The sequence below is a fragment of the Oncorhynchus tshawytscha genome, linkage group LG01 (genome assembly GCF_018296145.1).
Source record: "Oncorhynchus tshawytscha isolate Ot180627B linkage group LG01, Otsh_v2.0, whole genome shotgun sequence".
Lineage (NCBI taxonomy): Eukaryota > Metazoa > Chordata > Actinopteri > Salmoniformes > Salmonidae > Oncorhynchus > Oncorhynchus tshawytscha.
The window spans coordinates 26,526,777-26,542,235 of NC_056429.1; the positions used below are offsets into that span (position 1 = coordinate 26,526,777).

The window sequence follows — 15,459 nt, forward strand, 5'->3', positions numbered from 1 at the left end:
ACCTGTGGTCCATTTTGTGTCTCTGTCAGGTTCCTGAGGTCACTATTGGCTTCAGTAGGAAAATACCCTAACATCTATCAAGGCTTTTTAGTCTCCCTTTCGGAAACATTTCACTCTCAGGAGCCTTCAAAAGCAATGGTCAAAAACAAATCTGCCATTTTTCAACAAGCGAGAACAAGAGAGAATCTTACAGTACTAGGATGTTGCCTGGGAACTCCAGGTATCTGAAACTGAGGTTATCCATCTAGTTACTGCATCTCAGTGCAAAAGGTGTCACTGCTGTCCCTGGTTTGAATCTAGGCTGCATCACATCAGGCAGTGATTGGTAGTCCCATAGGGCAGCGCACAATTGGCACAGCGTCGTCCGGGTAGGTTGCCATTGTGAAAAATAATTTGTTCTTAACTGACTTGCCCAGTTAAAGGTTAAATCAAATAAAAAATGTAATTTAGATCCTGTCAGTTACTGTTGCCTTTCAGGAGTCATTCATCAGTGGTTTCCTATTATGAGTATGCTATTAGCCTATACAAATACACCAGCGTATGGTGGAATTATACACATACCAACCTGATTTCCTGGGACTGCAGGCCTTTTAGTTTGAGGGTTCTTTAGATGGTGGATGGATGACTATGTATACAAACACTGGGGGCACTATTTTCAGCTGCTGTTAAGCCAGCTCAATTGTCAAACACATGCTTGTTTGCAATTCGACCAGTTAAAGGCGGCGTTCTTCTACACTGAACAAAAATATAAACGCAACATGCAACAATTTCAAAGATTGTACTGTGTTACAGTTCATATAAGGATAATCTGTCAATAATTGAAGTAAATTCATTAGGCCCTAATCTATGGATTTCACATGAGGAACACAAATATGCATCTTGTTGGTCACAGATACCAATGGTAGGGGCGTGGATTAAAAAACCAGTCCGTATCTGGTGTGACCAGGGGGCCACCTGTGGAGGTCCTGGTCTGGCGTGGTTACACATGGTCTGTGGTTGTGAGGCCGGTTGGACGTACTGCCAAATTCTATAAAACAATGTTGGAGGTGGCTTTTGGTAGAGAAATTACATTCAGTTCTCTGGCAACAGCTCTTGTGGACATTCCTGCAGTCAGCATGACAATTGAACACTCCCTCAAAACTTGAGACATCTGTGGCATTGTGTTGTGTGACAAAACTGCACGTTTTAGAGTGGCCTTTTTTTTTGTCCCCAGCACATGGTGCACCTGTGTAATGATCATGCGGTTTAATCAGCTTCTTGATATGCCACGCCGCTCAGGTGGATGGATTATATTGGCAAAGGAGATATACTCACTAACAGGGATGTAAACAAATGTATGTACACAATTTGAGAGAAATAAGCTTTTTTTTGTGCGTATGGAACATTCTTGGGATCTTTTATTTCAGCTCACAAAACATGGGACCAACACTTTACAAGTTGCGTTTACATTTTTGTTCAGTATAGTTTCTTGCAATAACCCTCTGTGACTGTAAAGAATATTTCTCTCAAAACTGTGATTCCTAAAAAATTTGTCCGGAGATTTGGTCAACTCTGTCAGATTTGTCTAAAATCCTAAATGAATCAGGAATGAGCAGGGTCAGCTATACCACAAGGACCACTTATTCATGTCCTCATTGCATGTAGTGCAACAAGACCACTCATAGTCTGTAAATTTAAACAAACAACATTGGAATCACAATGGTCACAACCAAAACTGTCAACTCCATCTACCTGATAGATTAAGATACATTTAGTTAAGGTTTTAGAGTCATAAAGAAACTGAGGAAAAACCAAATTGCTACTGTGTATTCCACTTGAATGAAGCAGAAAATGTCATCTTTGTCAAATCAAATCAAGCTTTATTTATACAGCACATTTCAGACATGGAATGCAACACAATGTGCTTCATATTGTCATCTACCTAAACATAAACTCAGTCAGATTTTTGTATAACGTCAACTCCGTCAGAGTGCTGAAAGGTCTGATGGTATGGTTATGATTTAATTGGTGATTTTCAAATTAATTATTTTACATATTTTACAAAAAAAATGCCTGTTTTGAGAATCTGTTGTCTACTCTGCCAGTGGCTTGTCAACTCCGTCACTGATGGCTAACCCAATTAAAATAGATACTTTTTGATAAATATTCTGGTTTTTTTATCACTCTTCTAAAAACATGTGTTTTTAGTATTTACTGTGCTAGCCCTTAAGGATAGTCTAATGTTTGCTTTATAAATGTAGTTTTAAGTTCTAAATCTAGAAAAAACATGCCAAAATGAAAACAAATTTCCCCTGGAGCATTAATGCTTTTAAACAAAACAAAAAACAGTTTGGAGAGTTGTATTAAATATTTGAATAATATAATGTTATAATTAAACAATCAAGGCCTTTAAACACTTGTTGGACAATAATTGTAAACATTTAATTGCTTTTATGATGTGTCAACAAAGTTGACATAAATCCAGTTAGATTATTATTTTTTATTTTTGGGGGGGTGGGGAGGGGGGGTTGTTCCTTTACATGGTTTGTCCCCACTTTCAAGAATCCCTGAACTCTAAAAAAGCTAAATTATCTCTCAGCCTCATGGCAGAATGTGTAAAATAGCATGAGATTAGCTATAAAACAGCACATTTTTTTAATCTCTGAACACTTCTACATTAATGTGGATGCAACCATGATTACAGATAATCATGACTGAATCATAAATAAGGATGAATGAGAAAGTTACAGAGGCATAAATATCATACCCCCTGAAAAATGATTTTTGTAAGTTTGTAAGTTAAGCACTCATCATTAGTCACGATTCATTCAGGATTATCCGTAATCATGGTAGTATCAACATTAATGTAGAAGTGTTCAGAAACATTTTATATTATTAATTACAATAAAAGTGACTACAAAATGACGCAATGCATTATTTACCATTAATTTCTACGTTTTAGCATCATTGTTCAAATAAATAAGTAGGGGAGTGTATATATGAAGGGTTACAGCAGGTTACAGCAGCCGGGTCACACTCTTTTCGCACCACTTCAATACAAAAGTGATTTTCGTAGAAGTTTAGGATAGCATTTGTGTTAAGCCTTGCCCTTTTCCTAACTTTAACCACAGTCTCATAACCTGCTATGTTAATTCTCCTAAACTGCTGTGTAAATTCTCCTAACTTGCTACCATGCATATAACATAACATATAACATAATTACTTCCTGTTATCCTCCAACAATTGACAAACCAATCAGAATAGAGCAAAGTAGTTACTAAGTAAAAAATTGATTACCATTATGATCCCAAAACAACTGATTCATCATATTTTAGAACTACACAACATTTAGAAAGCAACGTCTCCTATTAAATCATTCTAAACTCCTTTCAGTCATCCACTCAGAAAACATAACATTTGCCATAGTTTATCTGAGCAGTAAAGGGGGATAAAAAACAAAGATATTTTAGGGTCATATTTTGCCATACATACTGTCTACTAAACAAGATTAACATTTCACTAGAGATGCTTTATTTTGATCAACGCTGAGTATTAGAGCAGTATTTATGTCTGGGAGCATAATCTGTAGACCACCATATTAACGCGAAACACAAGTTTGTCAGCTGACCCTGTCATACAATGTGTCCATACACACATTCTCTCTCACACACACACTGCCACTCGCCCCATGCAACTCCCAATCCCCAACCCAGTTTCCCACCTCAATACATCCAGATAAATAACATGTATACCATTTTTTAATTAAATAGTTAGTCAATATTATACCATGACCAAAATAGGTGTTCCAATTGTTTCAAAAACAACTGTTGTCATTCTGTTATTCTTCAAATATACGTACATTCAAGACATTATAGAATTATTTTCTCTAAAGGGAAGTCAATTCAATTTAATTGGGATCTTTGGATCCCACATTTGCAATATTGCACCAGAGGCAATATTTCTGCCTCCAATGGAAATGGGGTTGATTGTTCTTGAGAATCATGTTTGTGCCGAAGGCAGCCATGAGATCAAATGTGATTGTGTGACATTACAAAGGCACTGCAGCTATCCCTTATTTTCATCCCTTATCCCTAGATATAGTTCACTTCATTCGACATTTATAAACCCATCTGTCTTTGAGAAATTATATTTCTGAACAAAAGATGAAGAGAGCCAAACTCAGAGCTAGCCATGATGCATAGCGGACAATGATATCTTGTTGGAGGAGAGGAGAGTAGGAAATCAACAATGACCTGAGTACACAGATAGGTCCATTGGATAGTGTTTGTTGTGCCTGTGAGGATCTCCCTGGGGTATGGCCTGTTCCCATGCCAGGTCACACTCCCTGATAGAGCGGCAAACAGATGTGCTGCTGCAGCATTACTCTACTCCCAGCAAGGAATGGCTCCTGCCTAATGCCTCAGAGGACAGAGCACAGACTGCACAGCCACAGCCATAAAACTAGCATGGATGGATGTGTAGCAGCAGTCAAACACAACTCCACTTACTTAAACAGAAATAGGGCATCGAGTAGGATGACCACTAACATTGGACTAATGAATTGCACTCAGACCCACACTGTATACTCTGTGAGATACACACTTCCCCTTTAAGGGGTATGTTACATATCATTATGAAAGTGGCTAATTCCACTGCTGTGCTAGGCCCAGATAGAAATAGCTTATTTGCTCTGGGTGGTTAATCTGAACAATATAGATCACTTAATGTGTAACATAATCAATGTATCCCATTTAATGAGTGGTTTCAAAGAAAATCATAGCCCTGGGTGCAGTCCATCACAAAATGAATGTTGAGAGGCACTGAATATGTATTAAAACTGCTTGAAAAAAAGTGGAGATGAGATTTCTGGGAGAGTTCCAGTAGGCCATCGCAATACAAGACAAATTAGGTTTAAGGAACGGGCAACATGTGGATGGATCCAACATTAAATGTGATCGACTTCCCTTTAGACCACTCTCTGTAAACATTTGATACAAATCAGATCGAGACACATCGATAGAACTTATAGAACAAATAACAATAATTAAAGCAAATCCTGTAATAGTGTAATGTTGTCTCCGGCTGGAGAAGCCTGCTATTTTTAATTATCTAACAAATTCAATCGATCAATCAGTATGAAACTCCACCCACTTCTCTATAACAAGAGCAATACTCCTTCCCATACACTACCTTGTGTCCAATATAATGGTCCCTTCTCTGTCTCTCTCGAACTGGCCTAGTTCCTCCACTCCCACTAGTAGCATATTATGAATACTTAAATATATTTATATTCTGATAATATCATGCACACATGTACATTGCACAAACATAATTTATACAGTGAAATATGAAAGTATAATCAAGTGTATACAAATAAAGTGATGTTGCACATGAAGCTCCCCCCTACATTAGATAACAGTAGATATTTTCTCTGGTTAATTGTCTGTAAAAACAAACACTCATAAAGAGAAAACAATACATAGTAAATCTTATAAATCAAAAGGCAATGTTAAATTAAAACAAATAAACCATGGTCTGACTAGAACTACAAAAAAGGCCATTTTAAAATAGGTTACAAGAGCATTTATGACACAGAAAAACACATAATCTGAGAGCCAGAGAGAACACACTGTTAACGAGCGATCATTTTTCTGTGACTGAAAAAAAAAGAACCAGACAATGAATGCCTAGATTTACTTGTACACATGCATTGGATTAAGGGGTAGATATATAGGAATAAGAACTCAAACTTTGTGTTCCTCCCCTGAACAAATTGGGCTTTGAACAGTCTAAATTCCCTTTTCTCTAAATTAAACAAAGTTGAGGTCATGTGGAAGTAACCCTAAATCCCCCCCAATTAAATCTAGTCCTGCTCTGGCCTGCTCTATATTCTCCTGAGTTACTCTGCTCTTCGAAAAGCACACCTCCCATAGGGAAGTCAAGCGCTTACAGCAGCTGGCTTTTATAGCATCCCAAAATAATAAGGGACCAGGACCAGAGGTTGAGTTGACTGGCATGTCCAAGATGCTTGGAGTCATACCAAACCCATGTAAACACACATGAGGAAAGAGAACAGTCAATCAGATTTTTACAATTGAAAAAAATACCTATCGCTTAATAATTGTCATCGCAATCACAGTACATTCACCTGGGCTGGTAGAAGCCTGTAATAGAACTTTGCTTTCCTCTACTACACATAGCAATGTTCAGCTACTCAAACTCAAGTAATAACAGGGTTTAAACTGGGGAAAGGAAACCGATTGTGAGATAAACTTCCCCAATACCCCACAGCCTGGCGGGTTCTTTCTATACTATTGGCAAAATTCAGTGTGAATCCCCCCCCCCCATTCCCCTCTCCTCCCCTGTGCTGCAGCGCTGAACTCCTAAGTGTAGCCCAGATTCTCCATCTCGCTGCGGTAGCGCTGCTCCGACACCTTGCTCTTGTGCTGCTTGCTCTCCAGGTGAAGGCGGAAGTTGGCCTCCTCGCTGGCCCCAGAATTGCACATGGAGCAGTAGAACTGGCCGCTGGGCGTCACACACATGGCCAGGTCTCTGGGGATCCTCTGCCTGGGCCGGGGGTTGTAGTAGGGGGCTGGGTCACACATCAAGACATACACACCATAATGATGGAGAGTGAGTGATGGAGTGAGTGTTGAGCTGCTGCTCACCAGTGAACACTGTGTGAAAAGATGGATGTGGCAGATAGATGCCAGGCACTGCATGGGGATGGAAGGCTGGCTGTGCATAGGATGAGCTTTCCACTGCCATGGCCATATGAATGTTACAAGAAGAAATACACGTGTCCCTCATTAGAAGAAGGGAGATGTACTGTATGTTGGTCAGAAAATAGATGCTCTGCTGTATCTGTGTGTATGGCTGGAGGCAACCATCACGGGCCCTTGCAGAGTAATTCTGACAGACAAAGCACATTTCTCAGCGAGAGACTGTTACACAGTTCTATTTCTGGAATTAAATCAGCAAAGTCTCTGAGCCCTGAGGGAAGGGAAGCGAGTGGGTGCAGTTGTGTCCTATGATCCAAGGGGAGAAGGCCATGGTGCAGGGTATGTGGAGTGGGGTGGTGGGAGGTTGGGGGTGGATAATAATAATTAAAAACAATTGGTGGGAGTTTATATTTGTCCGATTTCACACATGCACAATTGTGTATTAATGTACATTTCGCGACTCTTCGGAGAGTGGTACGGGGATGAACAGTGAACTGTGAGGGCTCTGTCTGATGGACACCTGCCACCTGAGCAGGCTGTGTCTGTGGTTCAGCAGAGTGGCCGTCGGTTGCTGTGCTTAGTGAGGGCCTGTGCTTAGTGAGTTCACAGTGACTAACCAGCCTCAGCCTCGGCCACCCCCTCAACTTTCCTACGACATTTCCCTGGCAAAGGTGGTGATGAGAGAGGGGTATTCACTGCTGCTACGACCATGGAGCAAAAAACAATAGCCTCCACCTGCTTGCTGCCTGGACATGTGATATACATATACATATTCACATGCATATCAGTCTCATTCACCAGCCGTCAAAGGCTTCATTGGTATCAATGAAAAGGAAATGGGCAACCACATCTACCCTCAAACATATACTGTACCTTCTGAAGAAGACTATGAACATCCCTGAATTCATCTGATCGTTATGGGCCGTTCTGGCTCTGACAAGGCTTACTTGTCCAAGGCTTACTTACTTTACTTACATCTGATCTGTACATCAAAATTGTGGAACAACAACACATTTTTCCTTATATATTGTTAAAAGTTATTTGCTGTTTGGTCATACTTTATTACTGGTATGTCTTTGGTTCAGTGTGCTGTACCTGGCATGGCAGGAGGCACCTGTGAGGTCCTGCGGTTCTTGATCAACTTGTACTCACTCCCCTCTTTCTTCGGACGCCTCTGGACACATTCAGTTGACTCTCTGAAAAATTGATAGATCACGTTACTGAGAGCAAGTCTTTAGAGTAACCCATGTGCAGTTTATAAACCTAACAGTTCTTAAATATCTAACAATAATAGCCACTATGATGGACAAAATAATGGAATGCATCTTTCAAATGCTTTTGCATTTTTCTTTAAATGGAAGCATTGAAACATAATCTGGATTGCATTTCATATAACAGGGCATGGCTGAAGGGGCAGGATTTCTGTGTTAAGTATGGTTGGTTTAATGGCCATGTGCACATTGCATCTGTTGTTTGTCTTCCTGGTGGTAGGTGGGGAGGCAGTAGAAACACCCACTCACATGATGCTACTACTCTGCTGGGCCTCAGCCAGCCGCAGTCTCTTGGCATGGTTCTTGCCCTGGTAGTGCGCCTGAGCCACGGCAGGTGAGCTGAACGAGGCATCACACAGCTTGCAGTAGTCGTTCTCCGTGGCTAAGATCACCCTGCTGGCACCGTTAAATGACACCGGCTGAACAAAAGACAATGAGTGAGTTTATACAAAGGGCTCTTTCACCAGCCAAAATGACACTCTTGCCAGTTCCAACGCTACATATGAAAAGAGTTAAAAACTTCAGTGCTGACAGTTTTCTACAAACCATCATGGATGTTTCTAATGAGGAGATTCTATTTGATTGCAGTTCTCTAGATCAACAACAGAGATCCAAACAGTGAATGTGCTGAAAATGCACAGGCCTTGTACTTGCTCATACAGTATTATACTTTGCTGAACAAAAACACATTCCTTGTGCCAACGCCAAGCGTTACCTGTTTTGGAGTTGTACTCTCAGTTGGTGGAGTCGTGAGGGGTTGCTGGGAAACTGGTTCTATTACCTCCGGAATCCTGATGGCAGGCAGCTGCTGGCTGCCTGCATAAAAATTTCTAAGCTTCTTACTGTGGTTTTTACCCTGGAGAAGAGACAATGTATGATTCAATACCACAGCCACAGTTCAGCCCACTCATCGCACTGTCATTGTCATAGTGTCATAAACCAAATCATTGCATCATCAGTGAGCGCAAGGGAACCTGTTACGGATTCGGGTTCCCAGTTGGGAACCGACATTAACTGGGACGTGGCGCATGGAACGCAAAAATATTCTTAGAAATATTTAACCTCCACACATTAACAAGTCCAATAGCTCAAATGAAAGATAAACACCTTGTTCATCTAGCCAGCAAGTCAGATTTCTAAAATGTTTTACGGCGAAAACATAGCACATATTTATGTCAAACCACCACCAAAGACACAGCTAATTTGAATTAGCCACGTTGAACAAAATATGCAATCAACAACCGCAGGATTAAAAGAAAAATAATTCACTAACCTTTTGAAAATCTTCATCAGATGACAGTAATAGGACATGTTACACAGTACATTTATGTTTTTTTCAATAATATGCCATTTATATCCATAAATCTCTGTTTACAATGACGCCATGTTCAAAAATGCTACTCAAATGTCCGGAGAAATGATGATATCTGCCGGAGCTAACGTCAGATAACAAGCAATACACATCATAAACTTTGACTAAATATACATGTTCTACATATAGTTAGAAAGATACACTTCTTCTTAATGCAACCGCTGTGTTACATTTATTTTTAACGTTACAGAATTCGTTCACTAGGCTATAATATGAGACGGCGCTCAGAAATTAGCATTATGTCTCCTCTATCTCGGAGTCCACAGAAACCCATAATTAACACATAAATATTCCCTTACCTTTGATGTTCTTCGATCAGAAGACATGGAAGGAGTTATACTTACCAAAAACTGTGTTTGGTTTTCAAGTCTGTGTCTTTAGGTTATCAAACAAAAATGCAGGCAAAATTCTAGTGGATGCGCATCAAAATTTCAAAATTACATATTATATGTCGACTAAACTGGTCAAACTAAGTGCAGAATCGAGCTTTAGCATGTTTTAAACATAGAAAACAATCCTTAGCGTGAGCAGACAAACCTACATCGTTTGGTGAATCTTGGAACAAAGAGAGCTCCGGACCCGACGTGCGCATGAAAGTGCATGTATTTTCGCGTGACCCGGAGGTTTCAGCCCGCCAAAACTCGAGGGAGCGCGCGATTCTCACAATGGCAGGCCCCACTGAAAGGGGACATCGCGCTGAAGAGATAGGAACTGTTCCCAGATCTGTAGCTGGTTGGGAAGGGTGGGGGCGATGACGTCAAAGTTGTCCCAACTTTTCTGTTGCCAAGAGAGAGTTTGGGAGAATGGCTGCCCTGAGAGTTCTGCTTTACATACAGACATCATTTGAACGGTTTTAGAAGCTTTAGAGTGTAAATAAAAAATGTTTGTTTGTTGGGCATGTCAGTCATCACTGTTATCCCCTCATAAATGTAAGTAGAACAAGGAATGCCTGTTCTAATGCCACGCAAACCTGTTAAGGATAGGGCTGACTACTGCCCCCTTTGGAGGAATTGCGTGCCCATAGTAAACAGAAAAAAAATCTGTCAAAAATTGCTAATCTTGTTTATCTTTCATTTGAGCTATTGGGCTTGTTAATGTGTGGAGGTTAAATATTTCTAAGAATATTTTTGCGTTCCATGCGCCACGTCCCAACTGGGAACCCGAATCCGTAACAGGATAAAGCAAAGCAGTTCGACACATACAACAACACAGAGTTACACATGGAGTAAAACAAACATACAGTCAATAATACAGTAGAAAATAAGTCTATATACAATGTGAACAAATGAGGTGAGATAAGGGAGGTAAGGGCAAAATAAGGCCATGGTGGCGAAGTAAATAGAATATAGCAAGTAAAACACTGGAATGGTAAGAATGTGCAAAGTAGAAATAATGGGGTGCAAAGGAGAAAAATAAATAAATACAGTAGGGGAAGAGGTAGTTGTTGGGCTAAATTATAGATGGGCTATGTACAGGTGCAGTAAGCTGCACTGACAGCTGGTGCTTAAAGCTAGTGAGGGAGATGTGTTTCCAGTTTCAGAGATTTCTGTAGTTCGTTCTAGTCATTGGCAGCAGAGAACTGGAAGGAGAGGCGGCCAGAGGAGGAATTGGCTTTGGGAGTGACCAGAGAGATATACCTGCTGGAGTGCGTGCTACAGGTGGGTGCTGCTATGGTGACCAGCGAGCTGAGATAAGGGGGGACTTTACCTAGCAGGGTCTTGTAGATGACCTGGAGCCAGTCGGTTTGGCGACGAGTATGAAGCGAGGGCCAGCTAACAAGAGCGTACAGGTCGCAGTGGTGGGTAGTATATTTGGTGACAAAACGGATGGCACTGTGATTGACTGCATCCAATTTGCTGAGTAGGGTGTTGGAGGCTATTTTGGAAATGACATCGCCGAAGTCGAGGATCGGTAGGATGGTCAGTTTTACGAGGGTATGTTTGGCAGCATGAGTGAAGGATACTTTGTTGCGAAATAGGAAGCCAATTCTAGATTTAACTTTCGATTGGAGATGCTTAATGTGAGTCTGGAAGGAGAGTGTACAGTCTAACCAGACACCTAGGTATTTGTAGTTGTCCACATATTCTAAGTCAGAACCGTGCAGAGTAGTGATGCTGGACGGGCGGGCAGGCAGCGATCGGTTGAAGAGTATGCATTTAGTTTTACTTGTATTTAAGAGCAGTTGGAGGCCACGGAAGGAGAGTTGTATGACATTGAAGCTCGTCTGGAGGGTTGTTAACACAGTGTCCAAAGAAGGGCTAGAAGTATACAGAATGGTGTCGTCTACGTGGAGGTGGATCAGAGACTCATCAGCAGCAATACACTAAGTGTACAAAACATTAGGAACACCTTCCTAATATTGAGTTGCACCCCCCTTTGCCCTCAGAACAGACTCAATTTGTCAGGGCATGGACTCTACAGGGTGTTGAAAGCGTTCCACAGGAATGCTGGCCCATGTTGACTCCAATGCTTTCTACAGTTGTGTCAAGTTGGCTGGATGTCTTTTAGGTGGTAGACCATTCTTGAAACACACGGGAAACTGTTGAGCGTGAAAAACCCAGCATTTTTGCAGTTCTTGACACACTCAAACCAGTGCGCCTGGCACCTACTACCATACACCGTTCAAAGGCACTTAAATCTTTTATCTTGCCCATTCACACTTTGAATGGCACACATAGACAATCCATGTCTCAATGGTCTCATCTACACTGATTGAAGTCGATTTGAGTGACATCAATAATGGATCATAACTTTCACCTGGATTCACCTGGTCACTCAATGTCATGGAAAGAGCAGGTGTTCCTAATGCTTTGTACACACAGTGTAGTTGACATCATTGAGAAACATTTTCTGCCATAAAAATATATGTGTTGGGGTAGGCCTACAAGTAAGCTTGTCCCCAGGCCCAATTGCTACCACATGTACCCTAATCTCTGGTGGACGAGATTAGGGTACAAGCTACATGTACAGTAAATCAGCTCACCTGGTAGTGGGCCTGTGCCTGCTGGGCAGAGTTGAGGGTTACGTTGCACAGTTTGCAGTACAGAGGCTTACACAGCTCATCCAAGGTAGCGTCCTGGTCTGTGGCCCCAATCTGAGCCTCTTCCTCCTGGGGCTTGGTGCTGAGGGCCACCTGGGCAGTTGGAGGTGGGACAGGGCAGGGGGGGCCCTGCATCAGCTGGAGGTGAGCGGGTGGTTTGGCAGACAGAGGGCTGTAGAGGGGGAAAAGGAGGGGGTCCGGGGCCACTACCACTGGTGTAGACGGCCTGAGGGTCTGTGGAGGGGGTCCAAGGGTATGTGTAGAAGGCATTGGCTGGAACAACGGCTGTTGCTGGCCAAAAAGGCTCATTGAAGGCGTCAGCATAGACTCTGGTCCTGAGGGCCAATGCAATGATGGCAAAGTATGTATTAGACTAGATTCTACACTTATTATAGCCATGTAATGGCTGTATAACATTGGGAGGAAGCAAGAACTACAGTCATCAACTGTGTTCATTTCTCCCTAGTGAAACTGACACTAACAAATAGAACAATGGTGGGTTTCACAGTCCAGCAGTCATTGTGAAAATTACACTTCCCCTGCAGTCAAGCATGGGCTCTGCTCCTTGCGAAAATAAGTTCCTCAATCATCTCTTGATCCGGTGCTGATTCAAACAGACTATTGCCTGCTTGACTGGATACATTTCAGGCAATCATGTGTGGCCACATCTTTTCTGCATACGGGTTGATGTGGGGGATGGGTCAGTGGCTGTGCTCATGTCTGATGTTTCTGCTGCATCAACTCAGATTGGAGACCCAATAACAGTGTGGGATGTTTTTGATTCCAGCAGCCATGCAGTGACACCAAGTGAATGGCATGCTTGAAATGGAACTATCCGATAACAAACAAAATTATTTTCCCGGCAATACTAGGCCCACTGTGTACATCAATGTTATTCTGATAAATAACATAATGTAATCCAAACACCTGAAAATTCTCAAATATGAGTGTGACATTTTTTTTCTCCAAGAAAATAGCTAACTTTATATACATGTTTTCTGGGTTTTTCAATGAAGTAGAAACCAAACTGCTAATCTGCTTAGCCTTGCGGTCCAGTATACTGTAAACTGCTTTCCTCATGCAGAGTAACAAGGAGACAAACCTGAATCACATGCTCATTGGAGAATATAGCCTAATCCCCAAAATAGTCAGGAACCTACATTGTCATAGCCCAAGGTCAAAGTAAAAGTAATATTTTTGAATCTTGGGTATAAAACACTCCTCCTGCGACGTAACACTGGGATCTCAAGTAAAATGCAAGTCCTGGGATATTAATGAGCATAGTAGTCATTGGCCATGTATCATGAAGGATGGCCTTGGGTCTCTGTGTTGGAGCGATTTACTTAATAAGAAAAGTATTTGTGGGTTTTAAAGGAGAGGGTTCTAATTCTATCATTTGGTATCTGTACAGAAAAAAATAATAACCAAGAACCTTCAAAAGTTGAATAGCCCTTCACAGTGAGAGGTGTTTGTCACATACTTATAGTTATTTCATGCCTTTTATACTGTCACCTCTGCCACATCAATTATGGAGTGAAAAGTGTATGCCTCATGCAGTGGAATCAAGTGCATGACTAGTCTTTGAATGGAGAAAGGTTGAAGGGAACTCATAAGAACTTCATATTTTAATTAGAGAATTACAGTCCTCTTATTCTGACAAGCACTTTGCTACACTCGCATTAATATCTGCTAACCATGTGTATGTCACCAATAAAATTTGATTTGATTTGCGAAATGTTCAATGCCTTGCAAAGTCTCAAGATAGACATGGTTTTAGCATGGAGATGTGTTGAAAGACCCTGAGACCTATGGTATTTTGTTAACACTCAGTCATGCATATAACAGATTAATTGCGGCTTAAACGTACCCATTAGTTAGCCTAGTTAGAGATGGCAACACAGCAGTTAGGCTATTGAGTTAGCAGTCTGAAAGGACTCATTATTGCCAGTTCAAGTGAGCGATAGTTGACACGAAGACTATAGGCTAAGATTGGGGGCCAGTTTGGAGGCTGTCATAAAACAAGACTGAATGATCAAATCTGTCAATACTAATGTTTACCAATAAAGCTATATGAAATCAGGGTATAGTACAAAATGAAGTTGCTTATCAAGCATTTATAACATCTCCAGGGATGTGACCTGCCAGACTCAGCTCTTTCAACCTATTTTAGTGGACAATGCCATTTCATCTGATTACAGCAGACTGAGTAGACCAACTCAATACAATTAGGTCTTGAAAGATGATGTTGCAAAATATGCTATATAAACAGGTTTAATCACTTAAGAGAATATAGAACAAGGTAAACTCAAGTCCAGACCCAAGCTGTTATTCATAATAATCCTTATCAACACCATTATCATCATGTGAATAATGTACACTACACCATGGTGTCTCAATGAGCTTGTGCCATGACAAGAGTAGGCAGATTTCAAGAGTTGGGAACCGAGACTGTCAAAAACATGGTCCTCCCCCTAAACAAGGGGACCATCATGTCATTCTACACCCACCGGTCTGACCATTATTACTTTAGCTGATTTTACATGAAACACCAATCCACCACATCACACCTGCACTGAAAGAGAATGAGGAACAGTGATGGTGCTGTGGATACAGCAAATAAACACATTTTTGTTGACATATATTTTGGGTTGAATTGATCAGCAACCTCTGATTACAGATTTAATTTCAACATGACTGTTGGTCTAATCTCTTCAAATTAATGGGAAGGCTCAACCTCGACAAAAATGTTTTATAGCTGTACACTAAGCTAGTTCAACATACAGTATAATACCAACATGTTTACACCCTCTTAAATCAGCAAATTGCACTGGTTACATTGTAGCTGAGGCTGCATGCATCCATCCATTCGCAGTGTCACGGCTACTGACAGCAATGAATGCGACCCTTTTCCTACCTGGTAACCGGGCGAAATAATGTCTGTTATTCCGATAGTTTAAAGGCACCGAATTTCCGTAATAATCGGCACTTTGATAATAAGAAGCATCTCTATTCTTGACATGTAACGCCATCATTGCATCCTGGCCAACTTCGAACCAGTTTAGACGTGAGAACCGA

General features: G+C 41.2%; 1 protein-coding gene across 4 annotated transcripts; it reads right to left on the bottom strand.

Moving 5' to 3' along the window:
* Positions 1-1,396: 1,396 nt before the first annotated feature.
* LOC112248424 (zinc finger matrin-type protein 3-like) lies at positions 1,397-15,459 on the bottom strand. 4 transcript variants are annotated; one of them, XM_024417446.2, is made up of 6 exons: positions 15,299-15,459; positions 12,328-12,719; positions 8,688-8,828; positions 8,222-8,391; positions 7,797-7,897; positions 1,397-6,571 (listed from the first exon to the last, which is right to left on the bottom strand). In XM_024417446.2, exons 1-6 carry the CDS (start codon positions 15,414-15,416, stop codon positions 6,363-6,365), a joined length of 1,131 nt encoding a protein of 376 aa, XP_024273214.1. In that variant the 5' UTR covers positions 15,417-15,459; the 3' UTR covers positions 1,397-6,362. The 4 variants fall into 4 exon arrangements, with proteins under 4 accessions (XP_024273214.1, XP_024273203.1, XP_024273223.1 ...); XM_024417435.2 differs by having other exon boundaries at positions 12,328-15,420; XM_024417455.2 differs by having other exon boundaries at positions 6,378-6,546; positions 12,328-15,420.

Bases quoted from the DNA above. Each gene is read 5' to 3' on its own strand.
- LOC112248424 (XM_024417435.2), bottom strand. From the start codon at position 12,840: ATGAACACAGTTGATGACTGTAGTTCTTGCTTCCTCCCAATGTTATAC. The intron at 8,392-8,687 runs GTAACGCTTGGC...TCTTTTGTTCAG, and splicing joins AGAGTACAACTCCAAAACAG to CCGGTGTCATTTAACGGTGC. The intron at 7,898-8,221 runs GTGAGTGGGTGT...TCAATTTTTCAG, and splicing joins CAGCAGAGTAGTAGCATCAT to AGAGTCAACTGAATGTGTCC.